Source organism: Mustela lutreola, chromosome 2, assembly GCF_030435805.1.
Source record: "Mustela lutreola isolate mMusLut2 chromosome 2, mMusLut2.pri, whole genome shotgun sequence".
In the NCBI taxonomy this organism is placed as follows: Eukaryota; Metazoa; Chordata; class Mammalia; order Carnivora; family Mustelidae; genus Mustela; species Mustela lutreola.
The window spans coordinates 104,771,505-104,785,426 of record NC_081291.1 but is presented as its reverse complement, the minus strand read 5'-3'; the positions used below and the strand labels follow the sequence as shown (position 1 = coordinate 104,785,426).

General features: G+C 46.1%; 1 protein-coding gene across 26 annotated transcripts in view; it reads right to left on the bottom strand.

The window, feature by feature from the left end:
* The window catches only part of KALRN (kalirin RhoGEF kinase), a 661,891-nt gene that overhangs the window by 55,460 nt on the left and 592,509 nt on the right, over positions 1-13,922 (bottom strand). For all 26 annotated transcript variants that reach the window (XM_059162890.1, XM_059162900.1, XM_059162892.1 and 23 more), the window contains 6 exons: positions 7,330-7,460; positions 3,084-3,150; positions 2,202-2,305; positions 1,944-2,013; positions 1,525-1,611; positions 613-705 (listed from right to left, as the gene is read on the bottom strand). In XM_059162890.1, the coding sequence (XP_059018873.1) occupies positions 613-705; positions 1,525-1,611; positions 1,944-2,013; positions 2,202-2,305; positions 3,084-3,150; positions 7,330-7,460 (552 nt within the window). The remainder of the gene's footprint in view (positions 1-612; positions 706-1,524; positions 1,612-1,943; positions 2,014-2,201; positions 2,306-3,083; positions 3,151-7,329; positions 7,461-13,922) is intronic.

Here is a 13,922-nt window from a genome sequence, read left to right as displayed (position 1 = left end):
GGAAACATGGAGAAAACCCCCAAATACTCAAAGATTAAAAGCTATGGGCAAAGGAGGAGGGGGAGAAAGGGAAGAAGGGAGAGAGAGGCTCTGAGCAGGAAGCGGGGCAGGGGTGGGGGTTATGTTCAGAAAGCCTGGGAGAAAGGAAAGCTCAATCTCACTCTTCCATTTACCTCATATTCTGTAAGACAAACCAAATTAAACTATTTTAAAAGATAAAATATGATCAAATTTTAGGTATTACTCATTTAGGCTCTCCAGGGCCTTGGCTTGGCTTTTCTTTCTTCTTGTGGTCCCTCTGATTTTATGTTACTGTTTTTTATTTTTTAAAGATCCCAAGTCCGTGATGGTGACAAGGGAAGAAAACGAATTGAAAGAAAGAAAATGAACTAACCACCAACCTTATAGGCAGGAGTGGTATGCAGTTTATTTGGAGGAAGAGCTGACATAAGTCAGGGACAGGGAAGATAACAGCCCACAAATCCCCCCCCTTCCCCCCCCCCCTTCATGGGAAAGGTGTGGTGGAGATACAGCCTCCCGCTGACCTGCTCCCCATCTCAGAATCTGGGATGACCCTTCTCCGGCCCTGACTCAGGCTCACAGCTCTCTCACCTTGAGGAGCAACTGGTATTTAGTGATTCTCTGAATGGGCTTGATAAGGAAGTCACTAAGTGTCAGCCTTTGGTTGATCTCCTGTTTCACCTCCTGGAACACAAGGGATCTACATTAGAAGAAAAAGGAACCAAAGGAATGAGGCCCCCGCGATTAACCGGCAAGGTGAGAAGGACAGGCCTTCCCTCTGGCCAATGGAGTTTTAGAATCCTCAAACCAGGGGAGAGGGACAGCTGCCCACACAGCTGCCACCATGCTACTAACAACACAAACCCACCACTTTCTGCATGTTAGGCACTTCCCACCCCGTGTCCTCCCTCCAGCCCCGGGGGACACGCTGGAATGAGTATTCTGTTCTCTGCTGTCAGAAGGGCTCCTCCTAGGGCAGGGGCCTAACTGCACCACCCTGGACACAGATCTGCCAACAGATGAAGTAGGGCTCTCTCTGAGGCACAGTCTTGCTCTCCAACAAAAGCAGCACTTCGGGGGCAGGGCAAAACAAACACTGGCAGGTGCTTGACAGAACCTTCCAGACCGCAAGCAGGAGAGCCTGAGGGGACTGCGAGTGCCTGGCTGAGGAGGAGGCGCCTCCGCCAGCAGTCCCCCAGGACAGGTGGGGTGGGTGGCGGTCTGCACTGGGGTCCAGAAGCGGGGCCAAGCTCCTGAAGCCGAGTTGGTGTCACCGTTGCTCTGCACACAGGCCGCCTCAACTCGTCCAGAGCAAAGCCAACCACGGAACTGAGGTAAGACAGTGGTCCCCCTGAGGCAGCGCTCTCTGCCCTGAAGGGGGTCCCAGCACTGTCTGGGGCAGGGGAGGCATATGCGGCTGGACACGGCCGGCCTTTCTGACTGCAGCAGCCTGGGGCTGCCTTTCTTCCCTGACCCCGGCTCTGCGAAGGCCGAGCAGCTTACTTCGAAGTAAGCGTCGTACTCGGCGACGATGTACTCAGAGCGCGGCTTGTTCTGACAGTACCACACGTAGATGTGCAGCTTCCGCTCCTGCAGAGGCAGACGAGGGGCACTCAGGAGGCCGCCCCCCACCGACCCTCACCTAAACCACCCCCCGCCGGGCTCCGCCCCAGGGCACGGCCCCCACGCCCTGCTCAGGGATCACAGGCCCTTCAATACCACGGAAACAAGAGTACACGCAGTAGGCAACCACCCATCTTTCAAATTGCCAAGAAGGTACTCCCTCCCACCCCCTCAAAAAACCAAGAACTTGGATGAGAAGGAAGCTCAGGGGCAGAAGAGAGGAGGAACTTTGGAGAGCATGCAAGGGAGCCCGGTGGGAGGGGCGGGGCAGGGCGCAGAGGCTGCTGGGAAGCACTCACGTGTTTAATAAAGAGCTGGGCCAGTCTGTCTTGCTCCTGGATACATTTTTCCAGTTCAGCCAAGAAAAAACTAAAAGGAGGGGAGGGCGTAAGGGAAGGAGGCCCCCTCCTTCAGAACTATATTATTTCTCCATGAGGTGATAGATGACACCAGACTCTCCCCCAGCCCTACCCTACCCCTGAGGTCAGATGCAGGGGGAGGATGGGCAGGTCCTGGATTTCCAGGGGGCCCTGTCCTCGGGACAAGGTGGCACTTACTCCTTATGCCAGTCGTAAATCTGGTGAATATTTCCAAACACGATTTTATCCTTCCCTCGCATGTCCTCAGGGACACCCTTTTCTTCTATTCTCTTCATGAAGCCCTGTAGAGCAGAGGCAGTGATGAGTGGGGCATCTTTACCAGAAAGCTCTCATGCCAAGCCTCATATACCGCAGCCGGCGTAAGTGCCCACTCTCTTTGGGAGCCTGAGGGCAAGTTCTTCCCTGGTGAGGTGTTCCGCCAGGATTTCACCCCGTGCAGAGAGACAGACCCAACTCTGATAAAGTTCTAGGTCCCTTTCTTTGTCTTCAGCCCTCTTAAGAGAAAGTCTTTTTCATCCAAGCATCTAAATGCCCCTAAAGTAAATCCCTAAGGAGAGCACTGTTTTATTTACTGTAAGTTGACTCTTAACTATGGACTTGTCAGTCTTGTCTTATGGGTGGATTTTTCTTGGTCTGTTCTCTTGGTAGCCATAACATTCTCCTTAAAATCTAAGGAGACTCTAAGCCCCAAGTTTTCCCTAGGAGTGCCCTGCTTGTGCCCATGGTGACTCATAGGTGTGAAGAAGAAATGTCCATATGGTTAAACGCCATATGAGGCTCTTGAGGTAGTAAGTTAGTCACCTAAAACAAGATGAAGGGACTCAGCTCTACCCCAGACTTGAGACCCCATCTCCCTCTGAATCTTTTATGATATTTCAAGGAGAAAAGAAAAAACCCTGCATATTATATTTGATCTATTGTCATTCTTAGTCTCATTCTGCAAATACCCAGATGTATTTGCACATAACCCACAAGTTAAAAACACCTTGGCCCACCCAGGTAGGGTCCAACATGCCCCTGGTTGGGTTACCGCAGACCCACCTTGACCCACATACTCACCTCCACCACAATCCCCAGATCCTTGACATAGTCTTTTTCTGTCTGTACCAGCTCATTCAGGACAAACCTGAGCAGGAGATTAAGAACAATGAGGGTTCCTCTTCATTGCAAAGCAAGAAATCTTCACACTTAAGTTGACAGGAAAGATACTTTGGCATCTTTAAGACAAGACACTTGGACAAAACTGAGTTATGAAAGCTTTGAGGCCAAGGACTCACCAGGAGACTTTCCTTCCTTCATTTCAACTCTATTCTGTGATTATCAAGAGGAGAGAGACATTTGCTTGATAATCAAGCTTTGAGTCCTCAGAGACACCAGCATCAAGTGAAACTTTTGAGATACAGAAGCTACAGTAGATAGTTGTCCCTGGTAACTGGCCTGTAAAAGGTCCAGTCAGGGCCAGAAAGGTTGACTGCAGGCCCCCATTATCATAGCTTTCAAAGCAGTAGCCTCCCCTCTCCCCAGCAGATGTGGGGTGTAACCAACACAAGGACCCTTGCTTTCTTGGTCTCTTTCTTGTTAATGATTTCCTCCTCTCAGACACTGCTTTGTGCCAGCCCTTCATCTGAAATGTCTCATGCTTCTATCAAGGCAGGGAGCGTAAGCCCTGTTTGTTCTTTTTAGAGATTTTATTAATTTGTTTGAGAGACAGAGAGGCAGGCAGAGAGAGAGGAAGAGAAGCAGGCTCCCTGCTGAGCAGAGAGCCCAGGACCCTGGGATCATGACCTGAGCCGAAGGCAGAGGCTTTAACCCACTGAGCCACCCAGGTGCCCCTGTAAGCCCTGTTTCATATAGAGGGAGATAGTGAGGCTGTGTTGCCCAAGATGACGAAGTCCGTAACAGAGTTGGGATCTGAACCTATTATGCCAGAGTTCAGAGACTGCTCTTTCACTGTTGCCTGCTGCCTGGCAAACTGCTCAGACTGGCTCTCTGGTGCCCCTGAGGCCTCAAATCCAAGAGTTTCTCTTTCTTTCTGTCCAGAGAGTAAAGAGCTGGACATAAAATACTCAGGGCTGTGCAGGGGGGCAGGCTGGGTGCCGTGCGGCTTACTGGAGTCTGACTCCTACTACTTTTTTTGCCTGGAGCCACACAACTGCTTATTTGGCCCAAGGGGCTGAAGGAACCCCAACATAAGGGCTGTTAAGTGTTCTGAATGCAGGAAGCAATTCATCTGGAATTCTTGACCTATATGGCACACAGAAGCCAACAGATCCAAGGGTCTGGGCCTCAGGGTGATGGGGAGAAAGCAAAAGGAACACATGCTTCTTTATCAGCATGTCCAGTACTTCCAACCAGTTTCCTCTCTCTAATATACACAATCCACAATCATGTGTTACAGGCCACAGGAAGGAACTGGCAAGGCCAAATAAAAGCATTTAAATATATCTTTAGCATGGCCCACGTTACTGCTTGGAAGAAAATGGTAAAAACCCACAGGAAAGTGGGAGTGGGAATTTGGGGCTGGAAGGGCCCTCTGGAGATGAAGTCCAGCTCTCTGTCTCCAGGCGATATATTTATCCTATGCTATCTGCTGACAGATTGAGGGCTGTCTTGGGCTTTCCAGCCTCTAGGGAAGGGGGATGATTAGGCTAGGTGATGCTAGTGGGCCTGGCATCACTTCCACTGAAGGCCCGACGAAATACTTGGGGAGATCATGACGCATTAATGGACATTCTGAAAAGGTCCATAAAAGATTTAAATTACATGCAGCATAAGACAGACCATGATTAATTGCCAAATAAATTGAAATCATACTAAAGCATTTTAACAAATGTTCGGTTCTTGTTAGTAAAGGTTATTTACAAGGTAAATGTTACTCTTTCGCCCAACTAAACTTCTTCCAGCAACAGGTCACACCTATTTCTAACTTCTGTGTTTCACAATGGTGAGGAATGGCTGGTCTTGCACAGGAAATCTCTTAGAAGCTTTGCACTGGCTATTCCCTCAGCCAAGAACACTTTTCCTCCCTGGCTAATGGCCATAGCTAATGGCTTATTTCTTACCTACCTGCTTCTAGTCTTTGTGTGTTAAAATCGCAACACGGTCTCAATCATATTCCAAATCTCCCTTACTATTTTTTATTTTTTCAGCTTCTAACATACTTAATAATCTATTTTTATTTTGTTTATTGTGCAGTTTCTCCCTTTATAGTGTACACTTGCCATGAGAGCAAGGACTTTTCTTTTATTCCTATTGTTTGTCTAATTCACTGATACATCCCATACCTTGGGGCACAATAGGTATTCAACACCTACTGTTCAATGAATGACGGCTAAAACTTGAAGACAATCAAGCCCACCCTTGACTTTTTTCTTGTCCTGGACAAATAAGTATCTGTTTTCATCTTTTCTCCACAGAGCTCTCATTTAACCCTTTGCTGTCTGGACTGTCTCCATTCCCTGTACCTCGCCCCCTCCCCCCACCACGCCTCTTCCCTGGCCTCTCGCCTCACACAGAGTTCACAATTAGAACATGTATCTATCCTCTCTTTCATCATGGCCATAAGTTGCAGCAAGAGCAATGAGACACTGTAATGGCTGGATTTTCAGGATAGCTCAGGTTGTAGAGAGTTGTGGAGTCAGGCAAAAGAATAAGAAGAGGGAGAAGAAATGGGTAAAGAGAGTAAAAGAGGCAACAAACTTCTGCCTCTTGGAGCAAGATCAGACAACAGCACATCTGGAAGCAGGACAATGGCTTACATGACTGCTCATGAGCCTGTTCAACCAAAATGACAAGAGCAGTAACAGGCTTTGCCAAGGACCACTTGCTACCCCAAAGGTCTCCTCTCTGATCTGAGTTTTGGTTGGCTTGACAGAGGACTGGAGCATTGGCTCCACCACTGTCTCATCTATGTGAAAAATACCCTGAGAGGCTAAAGAGAAGCAGCTTTATACAAGTCCTAAAAAATTTCCATTTAGGGACGGTATTTTTTCTATCTCTATTCCATTCTTGGGATTCCCCTGGGTACCCATAAAGTTGAGGGGAAAGTTTGGAACTGAAGAGACACTTGTTCAGCTCAGCTATGAAGTGACAACCCTGCTTGGAGGCCAGGCCCTGGCTACGATGTTTCTACTCTTGTTTCCTAGGAAATAAAGTCATAGATGTTCACTTTGCCGGTTTCCAGGCAACAGAGGGGCCTGGCCTCCCTCATTTTTGCTAATCCTCACATCTGTGACCAGGCTAAAGGAAGGACGAGTCTGAGGGAGAAAGACAGACTAATTAGCAAAGGGATCAGTTCTCTGGGCTTTATAATCCCTCACACACCAGGCCACATCCAAGACTCACCAAGCTCTGCTTCCAACATGGAATCAAATCCGAAGCAAGAAAACTAAAGTTTTGGAGGAATTGTGGTTTGGGATTAATGGTATCTGATATCCTCTTGATCATCTCAAATAACAGAAGATGGCCTTGACATCAGGGTGGATAACTCAAACCTTATATAAAGGAGGGGTTTTTGTGAAATGGGCTGCAATGTGAATTTTATTTACCCCCAACTATTAAAAAAAAGTGAAGAGATTCTCTTGGAGCTAAGCTCACAAATGGATGCCAACTTAAAGGGTTAGGAAAGGGGTAGAGTTAGGCCCTGGCCAGCCGGCACAACAGAAGCCTTTCCTAGATATGACTTCTCTACATTTTGAGAAATGTTTCCTCAGGTGAAACTCTACCAGACTTTCTGCCATGGTTTCTCTAATATGGGACCATAGTAATAGTCCCGTAGTTCTCTGCACTTTGTTGTTTTCCTTTTGTCAGCATGTGCTATTTCGTTTTTAAAAGATTTATTTATTTATTTATGAGAGAATGATGGGGGAGAGAGAGCGAGCAAGCGGGCAGAGGGAGAGGGAGAAGCAAACTCCCTGCTGAGCAGGTAGCCTGCTGGAGGCTCAATCCCAGGACCATAGGATCATGATCTGAGCCAAAGGCAGATGCTTAACTGACTGAGCCACCCAGGTGCCCCAACATGTTTTAAATTTCTAACAGACCGTGGTTATAACCACACTTTGTCAATAACAGCTGCTATCTCCCTGACAATACTTTAGCCTAAAATTCTTAAAGTTGATGCCACGGCAGTGCCTTGTCTATCAATGTACACTGGACAGATCTAGGTCACCTTTACTTAGAATGAATAGTATCTGTGGAAATACGGTGTGGGGGACCCCTCTGTAATCCTCCCCAAACTTCCTCCGACCTCAGCATGTTGTCCACCATACACATGCGTACTAGGGTAGTATATGGGAAAGTTACTTACATCCGGCCTCTCAGGGCCTTGGCTTTCTGTTCTTCTTCCAGGTTTCTAGGAGGTGTGGGTGGAGTCATCCCCTCATTCAGGCAGCCTACAGGGTCTTTCAAGCTTCCCCGGTATGAGCCTCCTTCTAGACTCTGAAAAGAGAAGAAAAACAGCCTTAGGGAAGCATACCTTGAAAAGTCATCTGGAGGCCCTTGTGTCCCCTCCTGCCTAGCTATAGCCAACTTGGTAGACCAGTAGCCCAGGCTGTTCTCACTGAATGTCAGTGAGGCACCAGGAGGCCAGGTACTCCCCTGTCCCTGCAGCAGATTGCCCAGAGCTGCCACCTTCTCGGGCAATCAGGATGAACTTGGCATCATGTGCGTCCAATTTCCTGACATAATGAAAATTGTCAAAGTGACTTATATCTGGGTAAGTGATTCAGAGGTAAAGATAATCATTGAGGGCACCTGGGTGGCTCAAAGGCCGCTGCCTTCAGCTCAGGTCATGATCTCAGAGTCCTAGGATCGAGTCCCACATCGGGCTCTCTGCTCAACGGGGAGCCTGCTTCCCTTCCTCCCTCTCTCTCTCTCTCTCTCTGTCAAATAAATAAATAAATCTTAAAAAAAAAAAAAAAGATAATCATTGAGATTCTATACTGATGAAGCAGTTAAAAAAGATCAGTTGTGAGACCATCAAATGCCAATTGATAAGGGGAAGGTAGTGACAGGAGAGCTAGTTGGACCAATGCCTGTTTGTTAAATCAGCTACCCCCCCCCCACCCCGAGATGCCAATGAGATGTAGACCAGAAGAGATCAATAGATTTAGCCTTTCGTAAAAATATCTTTCCTAAGGTTATTTGCCAAAGTTTTCTTTCATTTATGAATCCCTTTAATTTCCTTTAATTAAGGTGCTATAGGATTGAGAAACAAGGTAAAGATATTAATACAGTACTCTAGAAAGACTTAAGAGCAAAGGTTTCTAACGCCAGATCTGCTAGCCATTGGATGATCTTAAGTGAGACAGCTGCAATTATTCCATGTGGGCTTCATTTTTTTTTTTTTTTCAGTTTTCACATCAGATCTCTCCTTTCTACAGATTTCTAAGGAATTGACAGAGACAATAGTTGTATAACCCCTTGGAAAATTAAAAATATTCTATAATGATGAATTCTCCCTCCCAACCCCCAGAGCTGTTAACAAGAAGGATATTAAAAAATGGGGCCATTAGCTTAGCATTTTCACAGGTGTCCTTGAAGAAAGATCAAACAGCAACACTTAGAATTTCATTATGGAACTTGGCAGAAGCAATGTGGATAAACAGTAAGCCTGGAGATCAAGGTCAAGGTGAGCGACTCTAAAACAAATATGGGTGTCTAACCCAAACTACCCACACAAGAGGCCTATTTACAACAGCCTCTGCGGCTCAAAGGAAAAGCTTCACTTTGGAAGTCTTTGAAAACATCAGCCTTAAGGTTAAAGTCACAAAGATAAAAAAATCTCCAAAAAGGTGGGAGAAACAACAGGCTTCAGCATGGTGTTAAACAGCGTGCACTTGGAGTATATGTCTAAATTCTCATAGCTGCCGTAATTCAAGCTAGGATAAATACAAGTAGGAACAGTCCAGAGGAATGAAACAAAAAGTAAATGAGGTACCCAATGGGTCATTCATTATATAACAGGTGGTGGATATTAAGACTTAAAGCAGAGGAGCCTTTGAGTGTGTAATTCAGTTACGCATCTGATTCTTGGCTTTGGCTTAGGTCATGATCTCAGGGACGTGAGATCACGCCCCACGTTGGGCTCCATGCTCAGCAGGGAGTGTGCTTGAGATTCTCTCTCTCCCTCTCTCTATGTCCCTCCCCTACTCTCTTTCTTTCTCTCTCTACAATAAATGAATAAGGGGAGGGTCTGGGTGGCTCAGTTGGTTAAGTGTCTGTCTTCAGGTCAGGTCATGATCCCAGAGTCCTGGGATAGAGCTCTACGTTGGGCTCCTTGCTCAGCGAGGAGTCTGCTTCTCGCTCTCTCTCGGCCATCCCCCCTGCTTGTGCTCTCTCTCTCTTTGATATAAATAAATAAAATCTTTTAAAAAATATTTAAAAAATATTTTTAAAAAGTCTTAAATCCAAAAAATTTAAAGTTGAGAAATGATATCAACCTTCTTTTCCCCTGCTTTACCTCCAAATCAACAAAAGGTACCAAGGGCCAAGCATGAATTTGTTACCAACACCAGAAACTAGAATTAAGAAGATAGCATCTTATAGGGTGGCTGGGTGATGGACATTGGCAAGGGGGGCGGTTTATGTGCTATGGTGAGTGCTGTGAATTGTGTAAGACTGATGATTCACAGAGCTGTACCCCTGAAACAAATAATACAGTATATGTTAGTAAAAAAATTAAAACAAAATTTAAGTAAAGATAGCATTTTCAAGCTCAAGAGTGAGAATTTCTTTTAAGTTGTCATGAAGTTATTTTACAGGATAAGTAATCAACTGTGGAAGTTGTTATCCTGAGAAACAGCATAGACTAAAAATATAGAAAGGTCAAGGAGAGTTTAGCTAAATTTATAGATTCAGGATCTCTAACCAGTTATTAAGGAAATGAGAGTGTCTGGTGCTGGGGTCTGAGAAGCCAGTGGACAGGCAGGCTCTTCAAGACATGTGACCTGTTCCCTGGTGCCATGGCCAGAGACAGGCTCCCAGGCAAATGGACCCAGCTGCTAACTGATTTGATTACATGACTTTTACTTCCCTTCCTCCTTGTCCTGTTGTCCTATTACAGCCTTTGTTCTACAGCCTGATGGCTGGCAGGATGCTGACTGCAAGGCCTGGGCAAACAGGCTTCCATCTCTGCCTACAAGGCTCTCCTGTGGAACATCCAGCTTGGCATGGTCCTTTTTCAACCTTCTAGAATGAAGGGCCTCTGAGGAGCTGAAATGTCATGCAGGGAACTATGTTCCCTATCTTCCTGTCTGACCTGTTGAATGAGCAAAAAAACCCAAAAAGACTCTCTGCAAAGGGGTGAGTAGGGCAGAGGCGGCAAGAGAGGAGGAAGAGAGAAATAAAGGGTCTGGGTAAGCTGTAGTCTGGGTAATGGGCCTCCTAATGGCCTTGGCTATCAATGCTTATAACTCAAATGCCATTCCCTCTGATGGCAGGCTTCCAGGGCTAGAGGGGGGATCCTGGGTCCCAGCCGTGGGCAACTGGGGGCAAGCTGCCACTGTCTGTGCTGCCTCTGCTGGGAGGCAGGCAGCAGGGGCTGGTTTATGGGTAGTGAGAGCTTCTGCCCTGCCCAGGGCTCAGGCCATCACAGTCTCAGCAGGCAAAGGAGAAGGTGCACGAGGAGAGGGCCACAAAGTGCCTCTAGCTGGTCCAAGGCCATGGAACAGAAATGCAAATAGGATTCAAAGCAATAGATTAATTAGGGAGGAAGTCTGTCCCCTGTTAAAAATGAACACATTCTTTCATCTGTTGATGGACATCTAGGTTCTTTCCATAGTTTGGCTATTGTGGACATTGCTGCTATAAACATTCGGGTGCACGTGCCCCTTCGGATCACTACGTTTGTATCATGCTTAGCGAAATAAGTCAAGCAGAGAAAGACAACTATCATATGATCTCCCTGATATGAGGAAGTGGAGATGCAACAGCGGGGGTTAAGGGGTTAGGAGAAGAATAAATGAACCAAGATGGGATTGGGAGGGAGACAAACCATAAGTGACTCTTAATCTCACAAAATAAACTGAGGGTTGCTGGGGGGAGGGGGGTTGGGGGAAGGGGGGTGGGGTTATGGTCATTGGGGAGGATATGTGCTATGATGAGTGCTGTGAAGTGTATAAACCTGGTGATCCACATACCTGTACCCCGGGGGATAAAAATATATTATATGAAAAAAAAAAAAAAAAATATATATATTATATGTTTATAAAAAATAAAAAATTATTTTAAAAAAAATGAACACATTCCCTGTCTGCTGGATTATGGATAAAATGCCCTCTTTGGGACTCCTATAAGCACCCTTTACACACCCCTGCACACCAGTCATGACACAGCACTGCAACTGCTCAACGGTTTGCACTTCAGCGAATATTCATTGAGCATCTACTACATGCTAAATATTTGCCAAGCACTGCAGAAATGAAGATGAATACAATCTGGCTTCCTACCCTCCATCATCTAAGCTATCATGGGTACTGTTTTAGACAGAAGGGGTACTAAGGAGGATGAAAAAAGGAGCAAGATGCTCTCTGGGGGAGGAGGGGGTGGAGAGGGGAGGGAAAGGAAGAGGCAGTGCTTGAACTGAGTATTGAGAAAGAGGATTGCACTGGATCGTCTGATGAGAGAGCTTTCTAAGCAGGAGCAACACTCTGAGTAAAGGATCAAGCTGTGAACATACCTGGGGCAGCCTGGGAAGCTGAAAGCAGCCCACACAGGTAGAATATAAGGGAGTGAAAGTGGCAAGGGGTTGGGGAGTGGCGGCAAATGACTGTGTATTGTGTGAGTTTGGGGGAGTGAGTGAAAGAAGAGGGTAGGAGTGAGACTGACAACCCTGGAGAAGAATGCAGTGTCCCATCATAGGGAGACTTGTGTGGTGCATCAAGAAATAGAGACTTTACTTTCTAAAACCAGTGATGAAGGGTTTGAAGCAGGGAAGTGACGTGATTGGATTTAAGTTTTAGGAAGACCAGTCTTAATGTTTCCAAGAGCTTTTCATGACTTGGGAAAGTGTCTCTGATATGACAGTAAAGGAAAAAAGAATGTCATTTTTCTATACTCTCTAATTAAGTACATTATTTTTAAAAGTGCCTAGGAGAGGGGCGCCTGGGTGGCTCAGTGGGTTAAAGCCTCTGCCTTCGGCTCAGGTCATGATCCCAGGGTCCTGGGAATGAGCCCTGCATCAGGCTCTCTGCTCAGCAGAGAGCCTGATTCCCCCTCTCTCTCTGCCTACCTCTCTGCCTACTTGTGTTCACTGTCAAATAAATAAATAAAATCTTTAAAAAAAAAAGTGCCTAGGAGAAAATATATCAATATTTCAGCACTGAATGTATCTAGATGATGATATTATCAGTGATATAATTTGTGTTCCTACCCTTGTCATTGTTCCAATTTTTCTTGAATGAGCATATATTGCTTTTATTAGTAAAAAAAAAAAAAAAAAAAAAAAAAAAACAAAAAACTATTAAAAAGTTTTTTTAAAAGAAAAAAGAAAAGAGAATCCATCTGGTATTCATGTAGAGAGACATCAGACCGCAGTCACAGAGGAAACGTTCAACAGTCCAGGCAGAGAGAGTTTTGAGCACTAACCCTGTGAGCTCCATTAGGGAAGGTTCTGTGCTCAGTGCCAGAGCTGGCACATGGTAGGGCTCCAAGAATTTACTGAATGTACTATGGGACTCTTGGGGAGAGGTCAAAGGTCATCTGATAGAACAACAGATAAGGGTGCTTGTCCCGCACCACACATCACACCAACCTCCTAGCTGACCCATCCTGTTCTAAAAATTTAAATAATATTCTCTGGACCAAAAGTACTAGATCAGAATCGTCTCCAGACAAATTAAGGGTGGGGATGGGGAAGAAGATAACTGTAGAGTAAAAAATGTCATGTCTGGGCAAATAACATTTCAAGTTTGCAACTTTGTCTTCAAATTTTTTTGGTGGAAATCAAAACTTTTCTACTTCACCAAGCTCAGGAACCTTTTCCATAGAGGAAGGCCAGAGGCCTTTCAGTGTCTGAAAATACACCCCTCCACCATGGGTGCAATGTGGCCATTATTTCCTCCTCTCTGGGCTCTTTGGCTAACTCTACCTTGCCACTGACCAAGCAGGCTGATTCACCTAGAGGTGAGCAAAGCACAAAGACATACAGATGCAGTGTGGCCTGAGTCATGTTTCGTGGCCCACTGGGCTGGCCTAGGGAGGTGAATGCTATCAAGCGGGAGAACCAGAGGGCAGGAAGCCTTGCTGAAGCAGGTAGACACATTCTAGGATGCCAGGTCACTGGGTAGACTGAACAAGAGCTCAATCCCAGCCAGTCCCTACTCCAAAGGTAGAGGAGAAATACCATCCCAAGCCCAGGAAACTGCTGTGACATGCCACCTGAGGGCAAGGGCTCAGATAGGAGGTATGCTTTCTGGAGGCTTGACCTTTCATCTCAGGCAGGCTGTGAAATCCTGGGGCTGTTTAGAGACACACAAGATTTTTAAAGACACAAAAGCTCTTGTTCCTTGAACTTGAGAAGTAAAACCAGATCATATAGATGGTTAAGGTATAACCCTGCCCTGTTCACCCAACTGCTCATCTACTGGCTGACACACACTGTGTCCTCATGGCCCAGGACGGGGCTATGAACGGGCTGGATCTGTTGCCTTCCCCCGACATTAACACAGATCCCGGATGAGATGGCTAAGAGCTAACATTTGTAGGGTGCTTGCTTATCATTTTACAAAGCACACTCACACCTACTCAATCATCATGGTATCTTTTTTGAGATAAGATTCAGCTGGACAGACTCATCCCTGCTGATAAAGGAGATAAAAGAGAGGCCCAAGTAGACTAAGTAACTGCCCACAGCTACACAATAAACAGCCAAGGCGGGACTACAACCCAGATCTCTGATTC